Genomic DNA, 19,087 nt, shown 5'->3' with positions numbered 1-19,087 from the left:
TTGTAGAAGCCATTCTGGAAACTGATCGCAGCAGCTACTTGCTTCTAGTCGGTCAATGTGATAAGCCTAAGAATGACGGTGTTGAGTTGAGTTGCGTGTGCGACGGTTAGAGAGCTGCGGTTTGAGGCAATCGAGTTCCAAGCAATGCTAGTTGCTTTGACGCTCTTATGCCGGGGAACTCGCAATGCATCGTAAACCTCGCTCCACAGATCTACGAATACATTGAGCCTCTGACCGCACTTTCCGAGCCAAGGTTGCTGCCCGTCCCGATGCGCCCACCTTCTCCATGCCAATCTGTAGCAAATGAGGGCTTTGAACTCATGTAGATAGTAGTGAGTCAAGTCCCTTGCACGTGCTTGTAAATGCCTCTGTAACCCAGTGCGAACCAAATGTCATAACTCAGTCGTAAGGTTCCTCATACAGACCCAACGATACCCCTGATGTTTGTGGTTGTGGACTTACGAAAGCGAGGCTCTTGCACGTGCTTACACAGTGGCTGTCATTTGAACGAGTCAATCACAGAGACAGCTGTTGTACCGGTACATCTTTCGGGTTGTATGGGTCCTGGAGAGACTAAGTGCAGGGGACCCTCCGCACTTGAAGATCTGCAGTCGCTCTCCCCGGTGAGGGGCTCTTGGGGTACTGAATTTCTACCGACTATTTGTCCGTGCCTCAGTGCACCGCGAGGCAGTTCCCAATTTTTCATATCGAAGAATCTACTCCCGAAAAACATACTAAGTATTCTCAGCTTGTACAAGTTTCTATGACGAGAAAGATTTTCGAAAATTAAGACTGCTGATATCAATGTTTCAAGGCTTGTGGCCTTGACAGGAAAACATACTCCGCGAGGTTGGCCCATAAGTTGACATGGGTGAATTATGTACTTCATTCTTTCTCAATGCAGTTTGGGTATGGCAGAACTCCTCGATAAAGACTTATATGTTATAGCCATTGAGCCCCTGACTCGCTGTGCACCACTACCTTGAACACATGGGGCCGGGGTCTCGGTCTCCGAGAAGACCGGGAAGGAAATACAAAGAAGTCGGCCAGCCTTGATAGAGGCCATTCACCGTATGTCTTACAGTTAGCGTATCTCGACGCTGTTCTTGTTTCTTTGACCGTGAGATTCCTTGGTGTTTTCACGCAATTCATCACAAAATGGGCCAAGGTCACTCGAGGCCCAAGCCGGGCACAAAGTTCCATGTCATTGGTGCCGGCATGTACGTATTTCATCTTCATTATCAATCTAAAAGCCGCCATGGCCAGGCAAGATCATACATGAGCTAAGACGGTGAACTTGGTGATATCTCAGGTCACGAACTGGCACCAAGACCTTTGCACAAGCCCTAGAGACGCTCATCGGCCCTGTTCATGACGGCGGCGCCGAGGGACTCGTGGGCACCGCGGAGGTGCGGAAGCGGTGGCTCGAGGTCATGGAATTAGCGACCAAGAAGGATAAGACGCTGCCCGAGAAGAAGCGCCTGGAATGGCTGCTTGCCGAACTCATGGAAGGTTACTCCGCGGTAAGTTACTGCAAACTTAAGGCAAATCTCGACTTAACAGGACCAATTCTTGCTGACCATTCCCCGGCGCCAAAAGACCGTTGATGCTCCCTGCATCTGGCTTGTGCCGGAGCTTCTCGTGCTGTATCCAGATGCCGTCGTAATTGCAACGACCCGAGACAAAGAGTCTTGGTGGAAGAGCGCGCAAACAATCTCCAGCCTCGTTGACTGGCCATGGCTGCCCTTCTTCGCTCGGCCACTTCCAGTGCTGAACTCATTCGTCACGTATGTGCCTCCGTCCTACTAAGAATCGAATCTTGCTGACCGTTTCCCACAAGATGGGGCCCGCTCGTCGAGAGAACGTGCGTCTCCCGCCTGGGTTTCAAGGGCTTCCAATGCGCTGAGGTGTTGGAAACGCACGAAGCGTTCTTGCGCAGGGTCGTGCCGCCGGAGAAGCTCTTCTTCTACCGAGTTCGTGACGGCTGGGGCCCGCTGTGCGAGATGCTCAAGCTGCCGGTGCCCGCGCAGCCGTTCCCGCATAACAACAAGCCCGAGGACGTCAAGATGGTTGGCCGTCTCGTGGTTGCTGTCGGATCGGTGGCGTGGGGAGTTGTCCTCGGGGGTGCGTTTACATGCACCTGGGTTGCTTGGAGGTTAGGGTCGATGCTGCTGAGCAAGATAGGGAATGGAGGGATCGTGAAATTGCTTGACACGATCCGATGACCACCTGCTCCTGCTCTACCTTCTAGAAAAGATTCCATATTGACAATCGACTTTATTAAACCATACATGCAACAAGCTGCTCTTTGCCACATTCGGGTATTTACTGTCAATAATACCAAGACTGAAGTACCGTTGAAAATTGCCAGACTTGATCAATGAAACATTTCAGAACAAAAGAATCGTTAAAAGCTAACAAAAAAATACACCATTATCTAAACAAACTTCCTTACTGCTTATCTTGCTTCATTAAGCTGTTCATTAAGTTGAAGAGCCTTTCTTTCCAAGCACAAACCTGACACCCTTGTCCAGCGACTCCGCCAAGCGATGCGCCCCCGTAGGAGCAATAGCGTCATGATGGTCCCCCTCAATAGCCAAGCACACCATATTCTCGCCCAACTCGCCGTCCTTACCGGCGCCTACATACTTATCCCAACCACCGGGGCCCAGGTCCGTTTCTGAATTCTTGTCCGGCAGGCTCCACGCCACGGCGCCCAGCTTCGGGTTCTCCATGAACCCCGGATACGGCTCGACAGGGTAGCCCATGTCGGCGAGCTTGGCGACGAGCTCAGGCCGGCGCCGCCTCAGACGGCCCACCATGCCTCCCTTGCACCAGACGACGGCAGCGGGAATGCGAAGAACTGGTCCAGCGTCTGCTAGGGACGGCGGATGGTAGTCCAGGACGCACGTGAACATGGCGCGCAGGTGCTCCGTGATGTCGAACCCTGGGGTGTTACCGATGAAGTGCTCTCCTGAAGTGGTGAAGAAGATAGGCCAAGTCTCTTCGTCCGACCAAGCAGCTGCTGATGGCGGCGGCGGGGGAAGAGGACAGCGCATGTCCAGTATCACGATTCCGGCCACGCGCCGCCCTTGTGCAAGGAGCTGGCGGCACATTTCGTAGCAGAAGAGAGACCCGCCGGAGAAGCCGCCGATGACTATCGAGTCCTCTTCGGCTTCGGAGAGGCCAGCATTGGGCTGTGTCTCGATGAGGGCTTCAACCATGATCTTGGCGACGCCGACAATGCCAACTTGTGTCGTCATCCGTGACGGACAGCGCAGGAAGGGGGAGTCGATGCCGTAGACGGGTAGGGGAAACTGGCGGCGGAGCAGATGGATGTAGGTGGCGATGCTACCGCCACCATCGCAGACCAAGTACAGGCGCCCCTTGCCGGCCTGTGGACGGCCTTGTAGCATGGTGATTCGGGCTTTTGGAAGAGGCTCGTCGCTGGTGGTCTTTTCATCAACTACCGATGAAGACGAAGACGAATCTGGCGTGCGCTCGGCTACAGGCGTCCCTCCGGAGGCTGTAGAGTCACCAGTTTGAACAGAGGGCTTGGTCGTCTTTGCCTTTTGTTGTTCCTCCTCTTCTTCTTGCTCGTCTGGTGTTTCTTCCTCTTGCGGCTTCGCTGGTTGTTCTAGCGGTTTTGTTTTACCAAACGAGCGGACAAGGTGACCTATCGTCGGATACTCCAGCATGAACAGCGGAGACAGAGGATAATCTGACTTCTCCTTAACCCGCGTACAAATCTCCACGGCCATGATAGAGTCCACGCCCAGGTCAGCCAGCGCGGCATCCTCTGTCAGCTCCGTCGTGTCCAAGCCTGTCTCTTCGGCAATACTGTCGAGGATGACTGGAAGCAAGCCGGCCTTGGCCTGGCTAGGGGCTTGTTGGCTGCTATCATCGTCAAGACGTGGATCTTGATCCCGGGACACGGACGGTTGCTCGACTCTCGTCTCATTATCCGTCTCTGTCACTATCATATCGGAAGACTCTGCCGGTGGAAGCGTCTGCAACACCTTCACGGCATCTCCACCAACCTTCACTGAGCGGCCCTGGTCCTGTTGCTGTCTCCCATCTGCGCCGGGAGCTAAGTTTTGCAGCAAAGCCGCGTTGGGAACCTCATGGAACCTCATCCGCCAGGTCCTCATGACCAACCTGTCAGCATCGTCAAAAACGACAACCTCGCAGACGGCCGAGTCAGATCCCCTCTCAGAGACTCGCGCGTAAGTCCAGTAAGACCGGCCAGGCTCGATCTTGGCCATTTGCTCAAACCTTTCGAGGCTATCCATGATGAAGCTCGAGCTCGCGCCCGTCTGAGAGGAGAACCGGCTAGGATGGCAGTTCACAAGGAAACCGGTCAGATGTGCCAGGACTTCGCCGCAGTAAGGCGATCCCGCCACGAAAGTCACGTCAGCGGGGTCGCGAACAGGTACAACCTCGGCCACCGCCTCCGAAAAGTCGTCTGAGACGAACGCCTCCCTGATGCAACGGTAGTTGTCGGATGCGTACTGGACGGCACGCGAGAACAGAGCGTAGAAGATGCTTGCTGGCAGTCTGCTGCTGCAAGACCGCTGCACCTCAAGCATTCTCGCTCTGATATAGAAGGAGTCCGAGTCAGCTCTGGGCTGATTGCCGCTGCGGACAATAACTTCGCAGCGGCCCAGGTCAAACGAGCGTGCTGATGGCCCAGATAGCGCCTTGAATGAGACCTGGATTACACCTTCCGACGCGACGACAGCTGTGGCGTGAAGCACACCATCCGGACCGGCGATGCTTGCCGTGAGAGGACGTCGCAGATTGGCTTTCTGGAGACTGAAGCGTTCCATGATGTTGAAGTTGTCGTCCATCTTCCGGCCGTCGTGATGCTCGAGTGCGCACTTGGCTGCTACGAATGCGGCCTCACTGAAGACAGAGCCAGGGCAGAGACCCACGTCTTGCATGCGGTGACCTTCCATCATGGCAAGGAGTCCTGGGACTGCAATGGAAGCGCCGACGGTGACGCGGGTCTTGCCATCCTTGTCTTTGGTCTTGCCCACGATGTATTGCGCACAAGTGGATATGATGGGCTGTTGGCGGGCCAGATGTCCCGGGGCACCATCATCACCAGCAGCAGATCCATCTAGTAGCTTTTTCTCCTTGTAGGCAATCCAAAAGTCCTTGGTATCCCAGGAATACGACGGCAATGTGAGTAGTTGGAGGTTCTTCTCGAATGGCGCGTGGAGCAAGAGCCAGTCCGGATCACAACCGTTCACGTACAGGCTGGCCAGACACTCGGAGATGCCAGCCCAAGGACTTGAACCGGTACCCTTCAACGTCGACACGACATGGCCAGTCGGCGGCGAGAGAGTCTCCTGAACAAATGCGCCGCACACCTGGCTCGGGCCGATCTCGAGCCAGGCCGGGCTGCTGTCCTTGAACTTGGCCTTAACAGCATGGAGCGCGCCAACAAAGTCGACGGGGTTTCGAGCTTGCTTGGCAAGGTATTCAGGACCGAACTTGAGACTTCCTGCGGCAGCATCTCCGTCCACAATAGAGGCTAGGAGCGTCGAGGCTAGGGGCACCTTTGGCGGCAGTGAGTAGGTGATGCCAGGACCAGACGCGAGCGCCATGAAGTCTTCTATGATGACGTCGACCTGGAAGGAATGGAAGCCGAAAGGTAGCGGGAGGACCTTCGAGCGCGTCTTCTGCTTCATGAGCGCTCCCTGGAGCCGTGCTACGGCGTCGACTGTCCCGCTCACAACCGACGCGCTGGGACTGTTGACGCAAGCAACGGAGCACTTGTCCGCATCAATATCCAGATTCCTCAGAAGGTCTCGCACGACGTCTGCGGATGCCGCGACCGCCAGCATGGCGCAGACACCTTGGCTGTTGCACTTCTGCATGGCCAAGGTGGCGCGAGAACCGACGAGGTAGAGTGCGTCAGCGAGTGAGAGCACGCCGGCCACATGGAGGGCAGCATACTCGCCCAAGGAGTGTCCCATCACCAGGTCAGGCTCAACGCCCAGCCGTCTCCAGAAGGTAGCGAGGCCAATCTCCAGCGCCAGCACGGCGAGCTGCGTCTGCGCCGTGTTCCAGGCCCCAACTCCGATTCCAGCTCCGGCTTGTGCCCTACTTCCGGTCCCGGTGATGATGTCCAAAAAGGGGGGAAATCCAAAGCCGTGGCATATGTGCTGGCAAAGGTCCAAGGTGTCCTTGAAAACTGTGCTTGTGCGGTACAGCTCGGCGCCCATGCCGGCATAGTGTGAGCCCTGTCCAGTGAAGACGAAGATGACGGGCGATTTCTTGGTCGTTGTGGGTTTTGAGTCAGACTCCAGTGCCTGGATAAGTTCTTTCGTAGAAGATGCGGCACAAGAGAAGCGGAAAGAAGGCTGGTGGACCCTTCGGGCCGTGGTTGTGTAGGCGACATCCCCAAGACGAACGGACGGGTTCGCAGCAAGCCATTTTGCCAGCCGGGATTTGTTGGCTTGATGCGATGCGGCTGTGTGCGCCGAGAGCACCACGACGTGTGCTGATCGCGGGTCATTTCCAGGGCCAGAAGTTACGGTTTTTGTGTTCGGGCCTTGGAAGTCTTCCACCACCAAGGCCGTGTTCCCGCCCGCAGCGTCGAAGTTGTTGATCAGAACACGCCTTCTCTTCCCACTCTCCGGGCAGAACGGGGCGGCCTTGCTTAAGATTCTGATTTTGTTTTCTTCCAGTGATGGGAAATGCTTGTTGAGAGCGTGTGGCATGCCGGCCTGGGGCGGCAGCATCTGTTTCTGGAACATGAGGATGGCCTTGATCACTGAGGCAACTCCGGAAGAAGCCTCGCTGTGACCGATATTTGCCTTCACAGATCCAACTGTCAGGGGCTGTTCCACCTCTCCGCCATCGGCCTCCTCCTTACCACCGGCCGGCGTCCTACGTCTACGGCCCAAGACATTGGCAACGGCCGTCATCTCACACGGGTCACCTACAGGAGTCGCAGTGCCGTGCATCTCAGCGTAAGCAATATCTCTCGGACTGAGCCGCGCCTGTCTTAGCGTCTGGCGCAACACACGCTCCTCGGCTCCCGAATCCGACTGAGTGAGGAAGGCTGAGTTGCCGGCTTGATTGCGGGCTGATCCGGGGATGACGGAGAGGATGCGATCGTTGTGGGCGATGGCGTCAGCAAGGCGCTTCAACACCACAACGCCAACAAACTCGCCACGGCAGTATCCTTGAGCATCATCCCGGAAGGTCCGGCAGTTGCCCGTGTCCGAAAGCACACCGGCCTTGCTCAAGAGGCACCATCCATGTGGCGAGGCCAGCACGTTGGCGGCGCCGGCAACCACCATGTCATGGTCGCCTGCCAGTAGACCCCGGCACGCCAGGTGGATGAGCGATAGCGATGTCGAGCAAGCCTGGTCGATGGAATATGTCGCGCCCTCCCATCCATAGTGGAAGGCGACACGGCCACCCGCAAAGGGACGCGCGAGGGCTTGTAATGTGTAAGCGTCGCAGCCCTTCTCATGGTGTGCCGTCTCATATCCGTCCACATTGCTCTGGCCGAAGAGGACTGAGATTCGGCTCGGATCTACCGCTTTGGTTGTGCCGCATGAGTAGCCTGCCGACTCGAGAGCCTCGTGGCACGCCATCTGGAACAGCCGACTGCCGGGGTCCATGATGAGGGCCTCCCGCGGCGAGACGCGGAAGAAGCGCGAATCGTAGTGTCCCGGTTTGTCGAGGAAGCAGCCCATCTTGCACGTTGACACACATTTGGGGCTCTGCTTGGGTTGGAAAAGGTCGTCGGCGTCGAACCGCCCTTGGGGGATCTCGCGCGCAACATCACGACCGGATTCGATGATCTTCCAGTATTCCTCCAGGTCGTCGCACTCGGGGGCACGCGCGGCCATACCCACCACGGCAATACGCCCTTCGTAGTTGTCTACAGCTTCCTTCGATTTCGGTTCATGACTCTCGTTCCCGAGCTCGGTGTGCTGGGCGACCGAAACTCGTCTTCCCGTCGCTTTCAGCTTGCTGGTGAGAGAGCCGGCGAACCACGTCGGACCCATTATCAATAGCTGCACGCCCTGGCAAGACTCTGCGCCGAGACGGTTGTTTAACCTCTTGACCATCTCAACGAGATCAACAGGCCTTGAAAACGCGTAGTCTGCCACGCTGAGAAGCAGGTGGCCCCAATTTGCGTAGCTTGGAGGAACCGCGTCATCGTCTTTATCGGAAGCCCGAAGGCCCCAAATTCGGAATCCTGGGTGGACGAACTTAGAATGGAGGGTTGATTGTCCGGCAATGTACTCGCGATGTGATTGTGAAAGCTCGTGGTTGTGCTGCATCGAGTAGATAGGCAGCCTCTGCGTGGCGACATCTCCCAACCTAGAGTCCTTCAAACATGCGTCGAGCACCGAGGGAGGGCCTACAACGGTGCCCCAGTGGTCTCCTCGGATGCCCACCCGCGCTCTCTTCAGACTCGGGACTTTGCTGCCTTCCTGAATCTGGTGGAGGATGCCGTCCAACTTCTCGGGCGTGATGCCCACGACGGCACAGCCCCATGAGGAGGGGCTGCTGCCGCCGTCTTCCACGGCTCGTGAGACCTGTCCGGCGACCTCGCATAGGCGACATACGAACCCGGCGGTCACAACGCTGGCTTCACGGAGCGATTCAAAGTCGTCTGAGATGGCTAGGACCGCGGTGTTGATCAGACCTCCTGAGATACCCAGTCCCTCGGGTCTGGGATTCGCTTCCAAGACGTCTGGTGAATCATGGACCCATCTAACTTAGAGAATTAGCACCGTACTGAGTAAAAACATGTTGAAAGTCCCTTTCCTGCAAATCAGACTGCATCATATCTATCGTACGTACCTTAAAAGAATAACAGCCCGCACAATGTAGGACATGATACACTGCACAAACCCAACATCGTCATCATGATCGCGATATAAGTCCGCGACCTCCTGAACGCTGGAAAAGATACCACTAGGACCCAGACTGTCCCTAATCTTTGGGTGCATATGCCGCGTCTCCGCTCTCACGACCGCCGCCACGTCGTCGAGGAAGAGTCGCAGCCAGGCACATTTGCCGGCCTGCTCGTGGATATGGTCGATCGACTCGAGCCACGGCTCCGTGTAACCCCCAAAGAGGAGGATCGTTGGTGTTGGCGTCACCACCGTCATTGTGTGCTCACGTATGTGGTGGTTCTTCTCGTGTGTAATCTGTCTATCCTCTCAGCAAGATAGGCTAAAACCCGTCGCTGGCTAAAACCCGTCGCTGGTCGAGAGTCGTCGATGTTGTTGGGGGAAGTGGCGGACGGTCAAGGTCGAAGCTCGTCTGCACGTGTTGCTCGTCGTGAAACCACCCCTGATCAGCACCGGGACGTTTTGCGAGTCCGAGACGTGCGAAGTCGTGATAACTGACAGCCGGGCTCTTCGGAACTCCGAAGTTTCTTAACAAAAGAATAGATTAATATTCGAGTCGTATCATTTCAAGCATAATATTCAGGTTCACGTAAGGCCCCCTTACGTTCTAAGGTGTTGAATAGCCCCATGATCGACTCAAGACGTTCATGGGTTCCATATCAATCTGCAGAATAAGGCCGGCAAGTTGACTACGCAATCGCAGCTTAATTCCCTATCAGCTTTCACAAGAAAGAGGTTCCACATAACCACTGACTCTGACGGGCATATCGTTACCGCTTGTGAACAGAGAGCATCTTGAGTTGTAAAACTAGCGCAGGACCCAATTTCGATGGAACCCACACGTGTTAGCTACAGCCAATTATCAGGAGTGTATTACCCTATGCGTAGGGCGTAGTCGCAAGCAGATTGCAACCCCCCAGCTCTAGTTGTAGGGAGGAGAGCCAAGCACTCGGACTGGACCCGTAGCCGGCCCGAGCTGCCGAGTCAGGCACGCAGAACTTCTACTGCTCTAGGCCCGTGTACTTGCCGTATAGTGAGGCCGTGGGTTAGAAAGTCCGGGGTGCATTACTCGGCGAAACAGAGACCCATTCGTGACGGACAGGCCGTTCAAAGGTTGCCCTGGTCGTTGTGGAGAGATGTTCCCGTTCACACTGTGGAATGTACGTGTACTTACACAACTGCGTGAGCTATGGGCCCTAGGAGAAAGAACAATCAACATCCACTTTCAATAACCCCTCCTACCCGTAGTACTACCCCGTACAAACGCACTGTTGATCGTCTGAAACTCTATTTCCACCAGTTGCAAGAAAGAAAATTCTACCGATTGATTGCCCGTGCCCTGTACAGCCCTTCACCGAGGTGGGAGGTTGTCGGACCCCGAGAATCCATAGAGTTGAAAGAGATACTAGATACAGAACCTCCCGCCGGGACATCACAACGGTCGTCCCGAAGGTGGATAGCTGCCGGCTGGTATTCGCAGATCCCTCTCCCGAAACGGCGTGGTCTCTTGCCCCGTGCAGGTCGTCTACAATCTAAGTGGCCATGCTAACTCGGTGAGCCCCTCGGGATATAATCTCAGGATCGTGGGGTCTGGAAGTTTGACAATGAATCATGTTCGATGATAGAATGAGAGATTCCTGAAAGTCATCGTGGAACTTGGGGTTTGGGACCCTCTCTGCTTCTGCGACGCACGTATGCAGTTCTGGTCGCAGGGTCTACCCTCAGGATACCTGGCCGAGTTCATGTTGACATTATTCGCTCAAGATAGTCGGCCACCACGAGTGGGCATCGAGGGGGCCATGGAATGCGTTCCCAGTTGCTGTGATAAGTGCTGCTGGTGCCCATCGACGCTCTGGATTTAGGTAGCTTGAGAGAGTTGTTCGCGGTAGCCTCGTCAAGACCAATATACCATTTGACTTTTCAGAGTTCTTGTTTTCATTTTCATCATGGGGTCTCACAACGTTCGTCGGGATAACATCCCCATTGCTGTAGTTGGCCTAGCCTGCCGGCTTCCAGGCGATGCCACCAGCGCGACAGAATACTGGAACATGTTGAAAGAGGGGAGAGGTTAGTAACTTCACAACTTTGCGCTTGGAACATGGAACGCCGAGAGCAACCGGCCAGCCAGACAGAAAGACAGACCACTGACACATATCACCAAACCGCAGATGGCTACTCGCCCGAGACAAACCGCTACAACACATCAGCCTTCTACCATGCCAACCCCAAAGACAGGCAAAACGTACTGCCGACCAAGGGCGGGCACTTCATCAAAGAGGACCCCTACGCCTTCGACTCGTCCTTCTTCAAGTTCTCCGCCGCCGAGGCCGCCGTCCTCGACCCCAAGCAGCGCATCCTGCTCGAGGTGACGTACGAGGCCCTCGAGAACGCCGGCCTGCCGCCGCCGCGCATGGCCGGCACGCGGACCGCCTGCATCATCGGCACCGCTTGGAGCGACTACCGCGACGCCCTCGTGCGCGACTTCGAGCAGTGGCCTCGCCTGTACCTGATGGGCGTCAGCGACGAGATGGTCAGCAACCGCCTGTCGCACTTTTTCGACCTGCGCGGGCCGAGCTTGACGGTCGAGACGGCGTGTTCGTCTAGTCTTGTGGCTATTCACCAGGCGTGCGAGAGCCTGCGGTCTGGCCAGGCAGAGGTATGTTCGTGAATCTCTATCACACGTCTTGTGAGCTATCTTGTATCACTCACACGACACCCAGATGGCCGTCGCAGGCGGAATCAACATGATCCTCGGCCCCGAGGCAACCATGGAACTCAACAGTCTGGGCGTGCTCAACCCAGACGGCCGCTCCCTCTCCTTCGACGAGGGCGCCAACGGCTACGGCCGCGCCGAGGGCTGTGGCATCGTCATCCTCAAGCCGCTGGACCAGGCCGTCCGCGACGGCGACCACATCCGCGCCGTGATCCGCGGCAGCGGCGTCAACTCGGACGGCTGGACCAAGACCATCTCGACGCCGTCCGCCTCCGCGCAGGCCGAGCTCATCAAGCTGGTCTATGAGTCCAACGGGCTCGACTACGACGCGACGCAGTACGTCGAGGCCCACGGGACCGGCACCAAAGTCGGAGACCCGATCGAGCTGGGCGCGATCCATGAGACGATTGGCCGCAATGCGAGCGAGTCGAGAAAGCTGTACGTTGGCAGCGTGAAGGCGAATATTGGACACCTTGAGCCGGCCGCTGGTGTGGCGGGCTTCATCAAGGGCGTTTTGGCGCTGGAGCACGGCGAGATCCCGCCCAATGTTCACTTTCACAAGGCTAATCCGAGAATCCCCTTTGATAAGTGGAATATGGTGGTGCCAACGTCACTGACCCCTTGGCCCGAGGCCGAGACAAAACGCATGAGTGTCAGCAGTTTCGGCATGGGCGGAACCAACGCCCACGTCGTCCTCGAGGAGTTCAAGAAGACACCAAAGCAACTGACGAATGGGGTTCACATCAATGGTGATGCGTCCTCCAAAGACGTCGTTATTGATAAGAGACTCTTCGTTTTCAGCAGTCACGACCAGGCAGGTATCAAGCGCGTCTCAACCACGCTGGCGCAGCATCTCGACATGGTTCGGGGTGAAAACCCAACCTGGACACCTGAGAAGGGCGAGCCCGAGTACCTAGCCAACTTCGCACACACACTTGCCACCGCGCGCTCCAGTCTGGGATGGAAAGCCAGTTGCCTGGCAAGCAGCTTCTCACAACTGCAGTCCCAGCTGGCCGCCGCGCCTTCAGAAGACACCTGGAAGATCTCCCGCGCCACATCCGATCCGAAGCCGTTGCGCGTAGGCTTCGTCTTCACCGGCCAGGGCGCCCAATGGGCCGGCATGGGCATCGAGCTCCTCTCGCGCCCCGTGTTCCGGGCCTCAGTCGCCCGGTCGGCCGCCATCCTCGAGAGCCTCGGCTGCACCTGGGACCCTGTGGCCGAGTTGTCGAAGACGGGCAAGGAGTCCCGGCTCGGCCAGCCCGAGATCAGCCAGCCCATCTGCAGCGTCCTGCAGATCGCCCTCGTCGACGAAATCCGGTCGTGGGGCTCCCCGGTCCTCAGCAACCCGGCCAAGGTCGTCGGCCACTCGAGCGGAGAGATCGCGGCGGCTTACTGCATGGGGGCTCTGACACACCGGGACGCGCTCGTTGTGGCATACTCCCGCGGGACGGCTTCGGCTCTACTGCCGACGGTTGCGCCCCATCTCAACGGCGCCATGATGGCGGCGGGATGCTCCCGCGAGACGGCCGAGGGCCTGATCGAAAAGCTTGGACTGTCTGGACAAGTCGGCGTGGGGTGCGTCAACTCCCCATCCAGCACCACACTCTCCGGAGATTCAGCCGCGATGGATACGATAGCCGCTGCGTTGGACGAGCAGAAGACGTTTTGCCGGCGGCTCAAGGTCCAGGTGGCTTACCACTCCTCCCACGTTGCGACCGTTTCCGGCGAATACTACCAGGCCATGGCCTCAGAGGGTGTCGAGCCCATCGCTGTCACCGCAGACGAGGGAGCTCCTCGTATGATCTCCAGTGTACTGGGCGACGAGGTGTCCTCGGAGCAGCTGGGTCCCTTCTACTGGCTGCAGAACTTCACCTCACCAGTATTATTCTCCGACGCTCTGAAGAAGCTGGTCCTGCCGGAGACCGAGACCGAGAACGAGCCTGACGTCGACTTACTCGTTGAGATCGGGCCCCACAGCACCCTGGGCGGGCCCATCGAGCAGATCCTCTCGCACCACGGCGTGAAGAGCGGCGCCGTGGCCTACCAGGCGGTCCTCCGCCGCGGTGCCGACGCCGCCGAGACGAGCCTGCGGATGGCTGAGCAGTTGTTCCACCTCGGCATCCCGCTGGATCTGGCCAAGGTCAACGGCGACGATTCGCCGTCGGTGGACCTGCTCACGGACCTGCCTCCGTACCCCTGGATGCACGACAACAAGTACAATGCTTATCCGAGAATGCAGAGGGAGCGCTGGTTCCGAGACCAGCCCGCCAAGGGCCTTCTAGGTGCACCGACGCCGGTGATGCGGGAGAAGCAGCACGTCTGGCGCGGCTTCATCCGTCTCGATGACGAGCCGTGGCTGCGCGGGCACACCGTCGGCGACACGGTGGTCTTCCCCGCCGCCGGTATGATTAGCATGGTGCTCGAGGCGGCGCAGCAGCTGGCCGAGCCTGGAAAAGCCATCCACGCCCTGCGCCTACGCGATGTGTCGGTTATGGCTGCCGTCTCGATTTCCGAAGGTGTGGCCACAGAGGCGGTCGTCAACATGACCCGTGCTGGGTCGGGCCAGGGACCTTGGTGGGAATTCACCTTGTCATCGGCCAACAACAACACCAATTCCAGCCAGCTGCGAGACAACTGCCGCGGTCTCATCGCCGTCGACTACGCGGCCGCTAAGAGCGAGCACATGGAGCGCGAGGAGGCTCACGTCGTCGCACAGCGGGCGGCACAATACCAACAGGCCGTCACCGAGCTCAACCAGACAGTTGCCAAGGACGACTTTTACTCGCAGATCGCGCAGGGCACTGGCTTCAAGTACGGTGAGCTCTTCCAGGGTGTTGAGGATCTATTCGTCGGGCCGGGCAAGACCCACTTCCGGCTCCGGGTCACGGACATCGGCAAGACGTTCAGTCAGGGACAGATGGGTCCGGACTCGGCCCAGAACCGGGACTCGCACCGCGGCGCGCGACCGTTCCTTATCCACGCGGCCACACTCGACGCCATCTTCCAGTGCTGGGTCGGCGCCACATACCGTGGCGGTGTGCTGGGCCTGAAGCCGTTCGCGCCTACGCGTCTCGGCGCGATGGAGATCAGGATGGACGTGCCTGGTGCACCAGACGATATCATGGCCGGCTTCAGCACCAACAAGCGCCACGGCTTCCATGAGCAGACCAACGACATGTTCCTGTTCGACCCGAAGCTCGACAAGATGTACATCGCGATTGAAGACTTCCGCATTTCGGAGCTCGACGTTGCGGGCGGCCAGGATGAGCAAGACGGCGGCCCTGACACCGTTCTCGACGGGCCCGGCGCATCCGTCACGGCCGAAGTACGATGGGATTGCGCCATGAGTCTGCTGGAGGAGTCTGACGTCGCAAAGGCCGTCGCAGCACCCCAGACTCAGCCTGGGGAGGGCATGGCCAGGCTGATCACCATGCTGCTCCACGAAAAGCCTTCAGCTGCGGTGATCGAACTGGTGCAGGACCGCAAGGCTCTTGCCGAGAGCCAGTCCATCGTGAACGGCGTCGTTGGCCGATCGCTGCCGAATGGCGCAGTGCCCCCCTCCAACATTCGCTACGCGCTGGCGCAGGGTGACGGTGTCACCGAGACCGAAGCCGCTGCTACACTGTTCGGTGAGGCACTGCCGCTGGATCAGGCCACCCAGGACGCTATGTCTGCTGATATCTTGGTCGTTTCGCCGCCTCTCTCCCAGAACCTGGTGGGTGATGACAATACCCTCTTGGATTCTTTTGTCGGCCTGGCCAAGGCGGATGCTACCCTCGTCCTCTCCTCGAATAGTCGTCAGACTCTCGCAGCAAACACACTATTCCTCCAGTCCAAGGGTTGGCGAGTCGTATCAACACTTTCTACAGGTGATGACAATGCGGTTGTAGCCCTGTTCAGATATAGCCCGGACGCAGAACTGCAGAACGGCGAGACAACATCGGCTCACAACTTCGTCATTGTCCTACCCTCCGAACCATCGCCTGCCACTCAAGACTTCTCCAAGACGCTCGAAGACAAACTGATTTCCCAAGGAGAGACCGTGGTGGTGAGGTTCTGGGATCAAGTCGCTGGTTCTGCATCAGGAGTGAACGACAGCGACTCGTCGTCTCCCGCCGTCGTCGTATCTCTGCTGGAACTCGAGCAGCCCATGCTAGCTGATCTTTCCGTGACTGATTTCCAGGCCATTCAGAGCCTGATCCTGCAGAGCGAGCGAATCCTCTGGGTAACCGGCGGCGGCGAGGACCCGTCCTTCTACGTCGTGGACGGCCTCGCACGAACCGTCGCCAACGAGAAGGCCAGCCTGCGGTTCCAGACACTCCATCTCAGCAGCCCGTCTGCAGCAAGCGGACCGTCGCTCGCCGGCCGGATCCTCGCCAGCGACACACCCGACAACGAGTTCCGCGAGGTACAAGGTTTGCTGCAGACGTCTCGCGTGTACAAGAGCGCCGTGGGTGAGCGGCGCATCGCCCGCCACCTCAAGGACGCTACGCGCATCGTGCCCCTGTCCCAGCAGAAGTCACCTGTCCGCCTCGCCATCGGCCGTCCTGGTCTTCTCGACACGCTGCACTTTGTCAAGGACGAGCGGACACTCGAGCCGCTTGCCGACACAGACGTCGAGATCAGCGTGCGCGCCTCGAGTATCAACTTCAAGGACATCATGGGCGCCATGGGCCTGGTCCCGGTGCCCATGCTGGGCTTGGAAGCCAGCGGTATCGTGGTACGGACTGGTGCCGCCGTTAACAATGTCAAGGTCGGCGACCGTGTTGCCGCCCACGCGTACGGAAGCCACGCCACGGTTGTCAGAACACACCACGCTGTCGTCCACAAGCTGCCCGAGTCGATCACCTTCGAACAAGGCGCAGCCATCAACCTGGTGCATGTCACGGCGTACTACGCTCTGGTACGTCTGGCCAAGCTGCGCAAGGGCCAGTCGGTCCTGATCCACGCCGCGGCCGGCGGTGTCGGACAAGCCGCCATCCAGCTCGCCAAGTACCTAGGCCTGGTCATATACGTGACCGTCGGTTCTGAGAGCAAGCGGCAGCTCATGCGCGAGCGCTTCGAGATCCCCGAGGAGCACATCTTCCATTCCCGCGACCTCAGCTTCGTCAAGGGCGTCCAGCGCGTCACCGGCGGCCGCGGCGTTGACTGCATCCTCAACTCGCTCGCCGACGAGCTGCTTCGCGCCTCGTGGGACTCTGGATGCCTGGCGCCCTTCGGCACATTTGTCGAGATCGGTCTGCGCGATATCACCAACAACTCACCGCTCGACATGCGGCCCTTTGTCAAGAACGCGACCTTTGCCTTCTGTGATATCCTCAACTACCCCGTTGAGGATCTTGGCAGTGTCCTCGGTGAGGTCTACGGCCTCGTCGAGCAGGGCTTCCTCTCGCCTGCCTATCCGCTCAAGGCATACCGCCCCAGCCAGGTCGAGGAAGTCTTCCGCGTCATGCAGCAGGGCAAGCACACCGGCAAGGCCGTCATCACCTTCAACGCCGAGGATGATACCGAGGGAGCTCCCGTCTTCCAGCGCGCTGCCGATCTGTTCCGTCTCGATCCGGACGTTACCTATCTCCTGGTCGGCGGCATGGGCGGCCTTGGCCGCAGTCTGGCGCGAAACCTCGCCGCCGCGGGCGCTCGCCACATTGCCTTCCTCTCACGCTCTGGTGATGCCTCGGCGTCGGCCCAGACCTTGCTCAATGAGCTGAAAACGCGCTGGAATGTCAAGTCCCGCGCATACGCAGCAGACGCAGCCGATGCAGCATCCCTACAAGCAGCCATGGCGATATGCGAGCGCGAGATGCCGCCAGTCCGCGGCGTCGTTCAACTAGCCATGGTGCTGCGCGACGTCGTTTTCGAGAAGATGCAGCCTGCGCAGTGGACGCAGCCACTCCAACCCAAGGTGGCCGGATCGCGCAACCTGCACGAGTACTTCGGCGCGGACCGCCCCCTCGACTTCTTCGTGCTGTGCTCATCCGTATCCGGTGTCGTCGGTAACCCGGGCCAGGCGGCATACGCGGCTGGAAACACATATCAGGACGCGCTGGCAGCATACCGCCGCAAGCGCGGACTCAAGGCCGTGGCCGTCGACCTGGGTGTCATGCGCGACGTCGGCGTGCTGGCCGAAGGCAACACCGAGAGCGGTGTGCTGGGCCGCTGGGAGGAGGCCGTCGGCATCCCGGAGCCCATCTTCCACGCGCTCATCAAGAGCGTCGTTCATGGCCAGAAGCAGGAGCAGAACTCGGAAGAGGCTGTCCCTGCGCAGGTGGTCACCGGCCTGGGCTCAGCCGACGTCTGGGCAGCCCACCGCCTCCCTCAGGCGTTCTACCTCTCGGACCCGCGCTTCAGCCCCATGGCCATGGCCACGTCAACTGCCTCGTCTTCTGATAGCAGCGCCGAGACCGCCGCCACGGTATCGATCGCCTCGCAGCTCGCGGGCGTGTCGTCGATGCAGCAGGCGGCCGAGATCGTGACCGACGCGCTCTCGAAGCGGACGGCCGAGATCCTGCAGATGCCGGCGTCCGAGGTAGACCCCGCGCAGCCGCTGTACCGTTACGGCGTCGACTCATTGACTGCCATTGAAGTCCGTAACTGGATCGCGCGAGAGCTCAAGGCGAACATGGCGCTGCTGGAGATCGTGTCGGCGGTGCCCATCCGCGAGTTCGCGGCCAAGATTGCTGAGAAGAGCCAGCTGGTCAAGATTACGGAGTAGAATGAAAAGAATGAAGGATATGAAGTTATATGTGTTTCAAATGAGCAAACTGAGCGTATTTTACGCGTCAATTGAGTCTGGGAAGGCGTTGGTGGCTCAAATTGCTTTTGTGAAAGCATTGATGGTGTTGTGATTGACGGTGGTGTTGTCGAAAACTGGAGACAGGGTGGTCCTGTTAGATTATAGGGGTTAAAATGGCGCTTCTTAGCCACTAGGGGCGGCCTAGATGAGTAGATAATCTGCTTAGTGAGAACAGTAAGCCCTATAAAAACTATATATAGAGTTTTACTTATATTTAGGGATATATAGATAATATACATCTAAGTTAATTTATTAATTAATAGTCTAATTTAGTTATATTAACTAATATATTATTAAGCTATTTATAATACTAAAGAATAGCTAATAAGTATATAATAATACTTTTAAATAGTAAAAAGATCTTTCTAAAAAATATAGAAAACTAAATATTTTAAATTAACTAAATTTAAACTTTTTATTATTCCTATTAGTTATAGTATATTATAACTTTAAGAGGTTTTTCAAAAGTATTACTTAAATTTATAAATTAACTTTTTAGAAATTTATAATATTTTTAAAACTTTTATAACGTCATATTTTTAACTAGTTATTTAGTTTAAAAGTTTTTAATTATAATAATTCTCTTTAAAAATAAGAAAGAGATATTTTAAATATAAAAACTTAAAGATCTCTTTACATAAACTATATTTTTTATAATAAATTTAAAGTAAATTATAGCTTTTTTTAAAA

The 19,087-nt window shown here is 57.2% G+C and overlaps 3 protein-coding genes across 3 annotated transcripts; 2 read left to right on the top strand and 1 right to left on the bottom strand.

Moving 5' to 3' along the window:
- Positions 1-1,158: 1,158 nt before the first annotated feature.
- On the top strand, positions 1,159-2,225 carry CGGC5_v005626 (uncharacterized protein; the record flags this gene model as incomplete). Its single annotated transcript, XM_032030425.1, has 5 exons — positions 1,159-1,220; positions 1,313-1,523; positions 1,600-1,787; positions 1,841-2,124; positions 2,185-2,225. 5 exons carry the CDS (start codon positions 1,159-1,161, stop codon positions 2,223-2,225), a joined length of 786 nt encoding a protein of 261 aa, XP_031890063.1.
- Positions 2,226-2,483: 258 nt separating this feature from the next.
- On the bottom strand, positions 2,484-9,149 carry hpm3 (Non-reducing polyketide synthase hmp3; the record flags this gene model as incomplete). The annotated part of the gene is made up of 2 exons (XM_032030426.1): positions 2,484-8,748; positions 8,839-9,149. 2 exons carry the CDS (start codon positions 9,147-9,149, stop codon positions 2,484-2,486), a joined length of 6,576 nt encoding a protein of 2,191 aa, XP_031890066.1.
- Positions 9,150-10,837: 1,688 nt separating this feature from the next.
- On the top strand, positions 10,838-18,316 carry hpm8 (Reducing polyketide synthase hmp8; the record flags this gene model as incomplete). The annotated part of the gene is made up of 3 exons (XM_066151488.1): positions 10,838-10,958; positions 11,060-11,547; positions 11,612-18,316. 3 exons carry the CDS (start codon positions 10,838-10,840, stop codon positions 18,314-18,316), a joined length of 7,314 nt encoding a protein of 2,437 aa, XP_066009179.1.
- Between the last annotated feature and the right edge of the window lie 771 nt (positions 18,317-19,087).

The sequence above is a fragment of the Colletotrichum fructicola genome (genome assembly GCF_000319635.2).
Source record: "Colletotrichum fructicola Nara gc5 chromosome Unknown KSG_Nara_v1_contig03, whole genome shotgun sequence".
NCBI lineage: Eukaryota > Fungi > Ascomycota > Sordariomycetes > Glomerellales > Glomerellaceae > Colletotrichum > Colletotrichum fructicola.
This window is presented reverse-complemented; position numbering and strand designations above follow the sequence as displayed.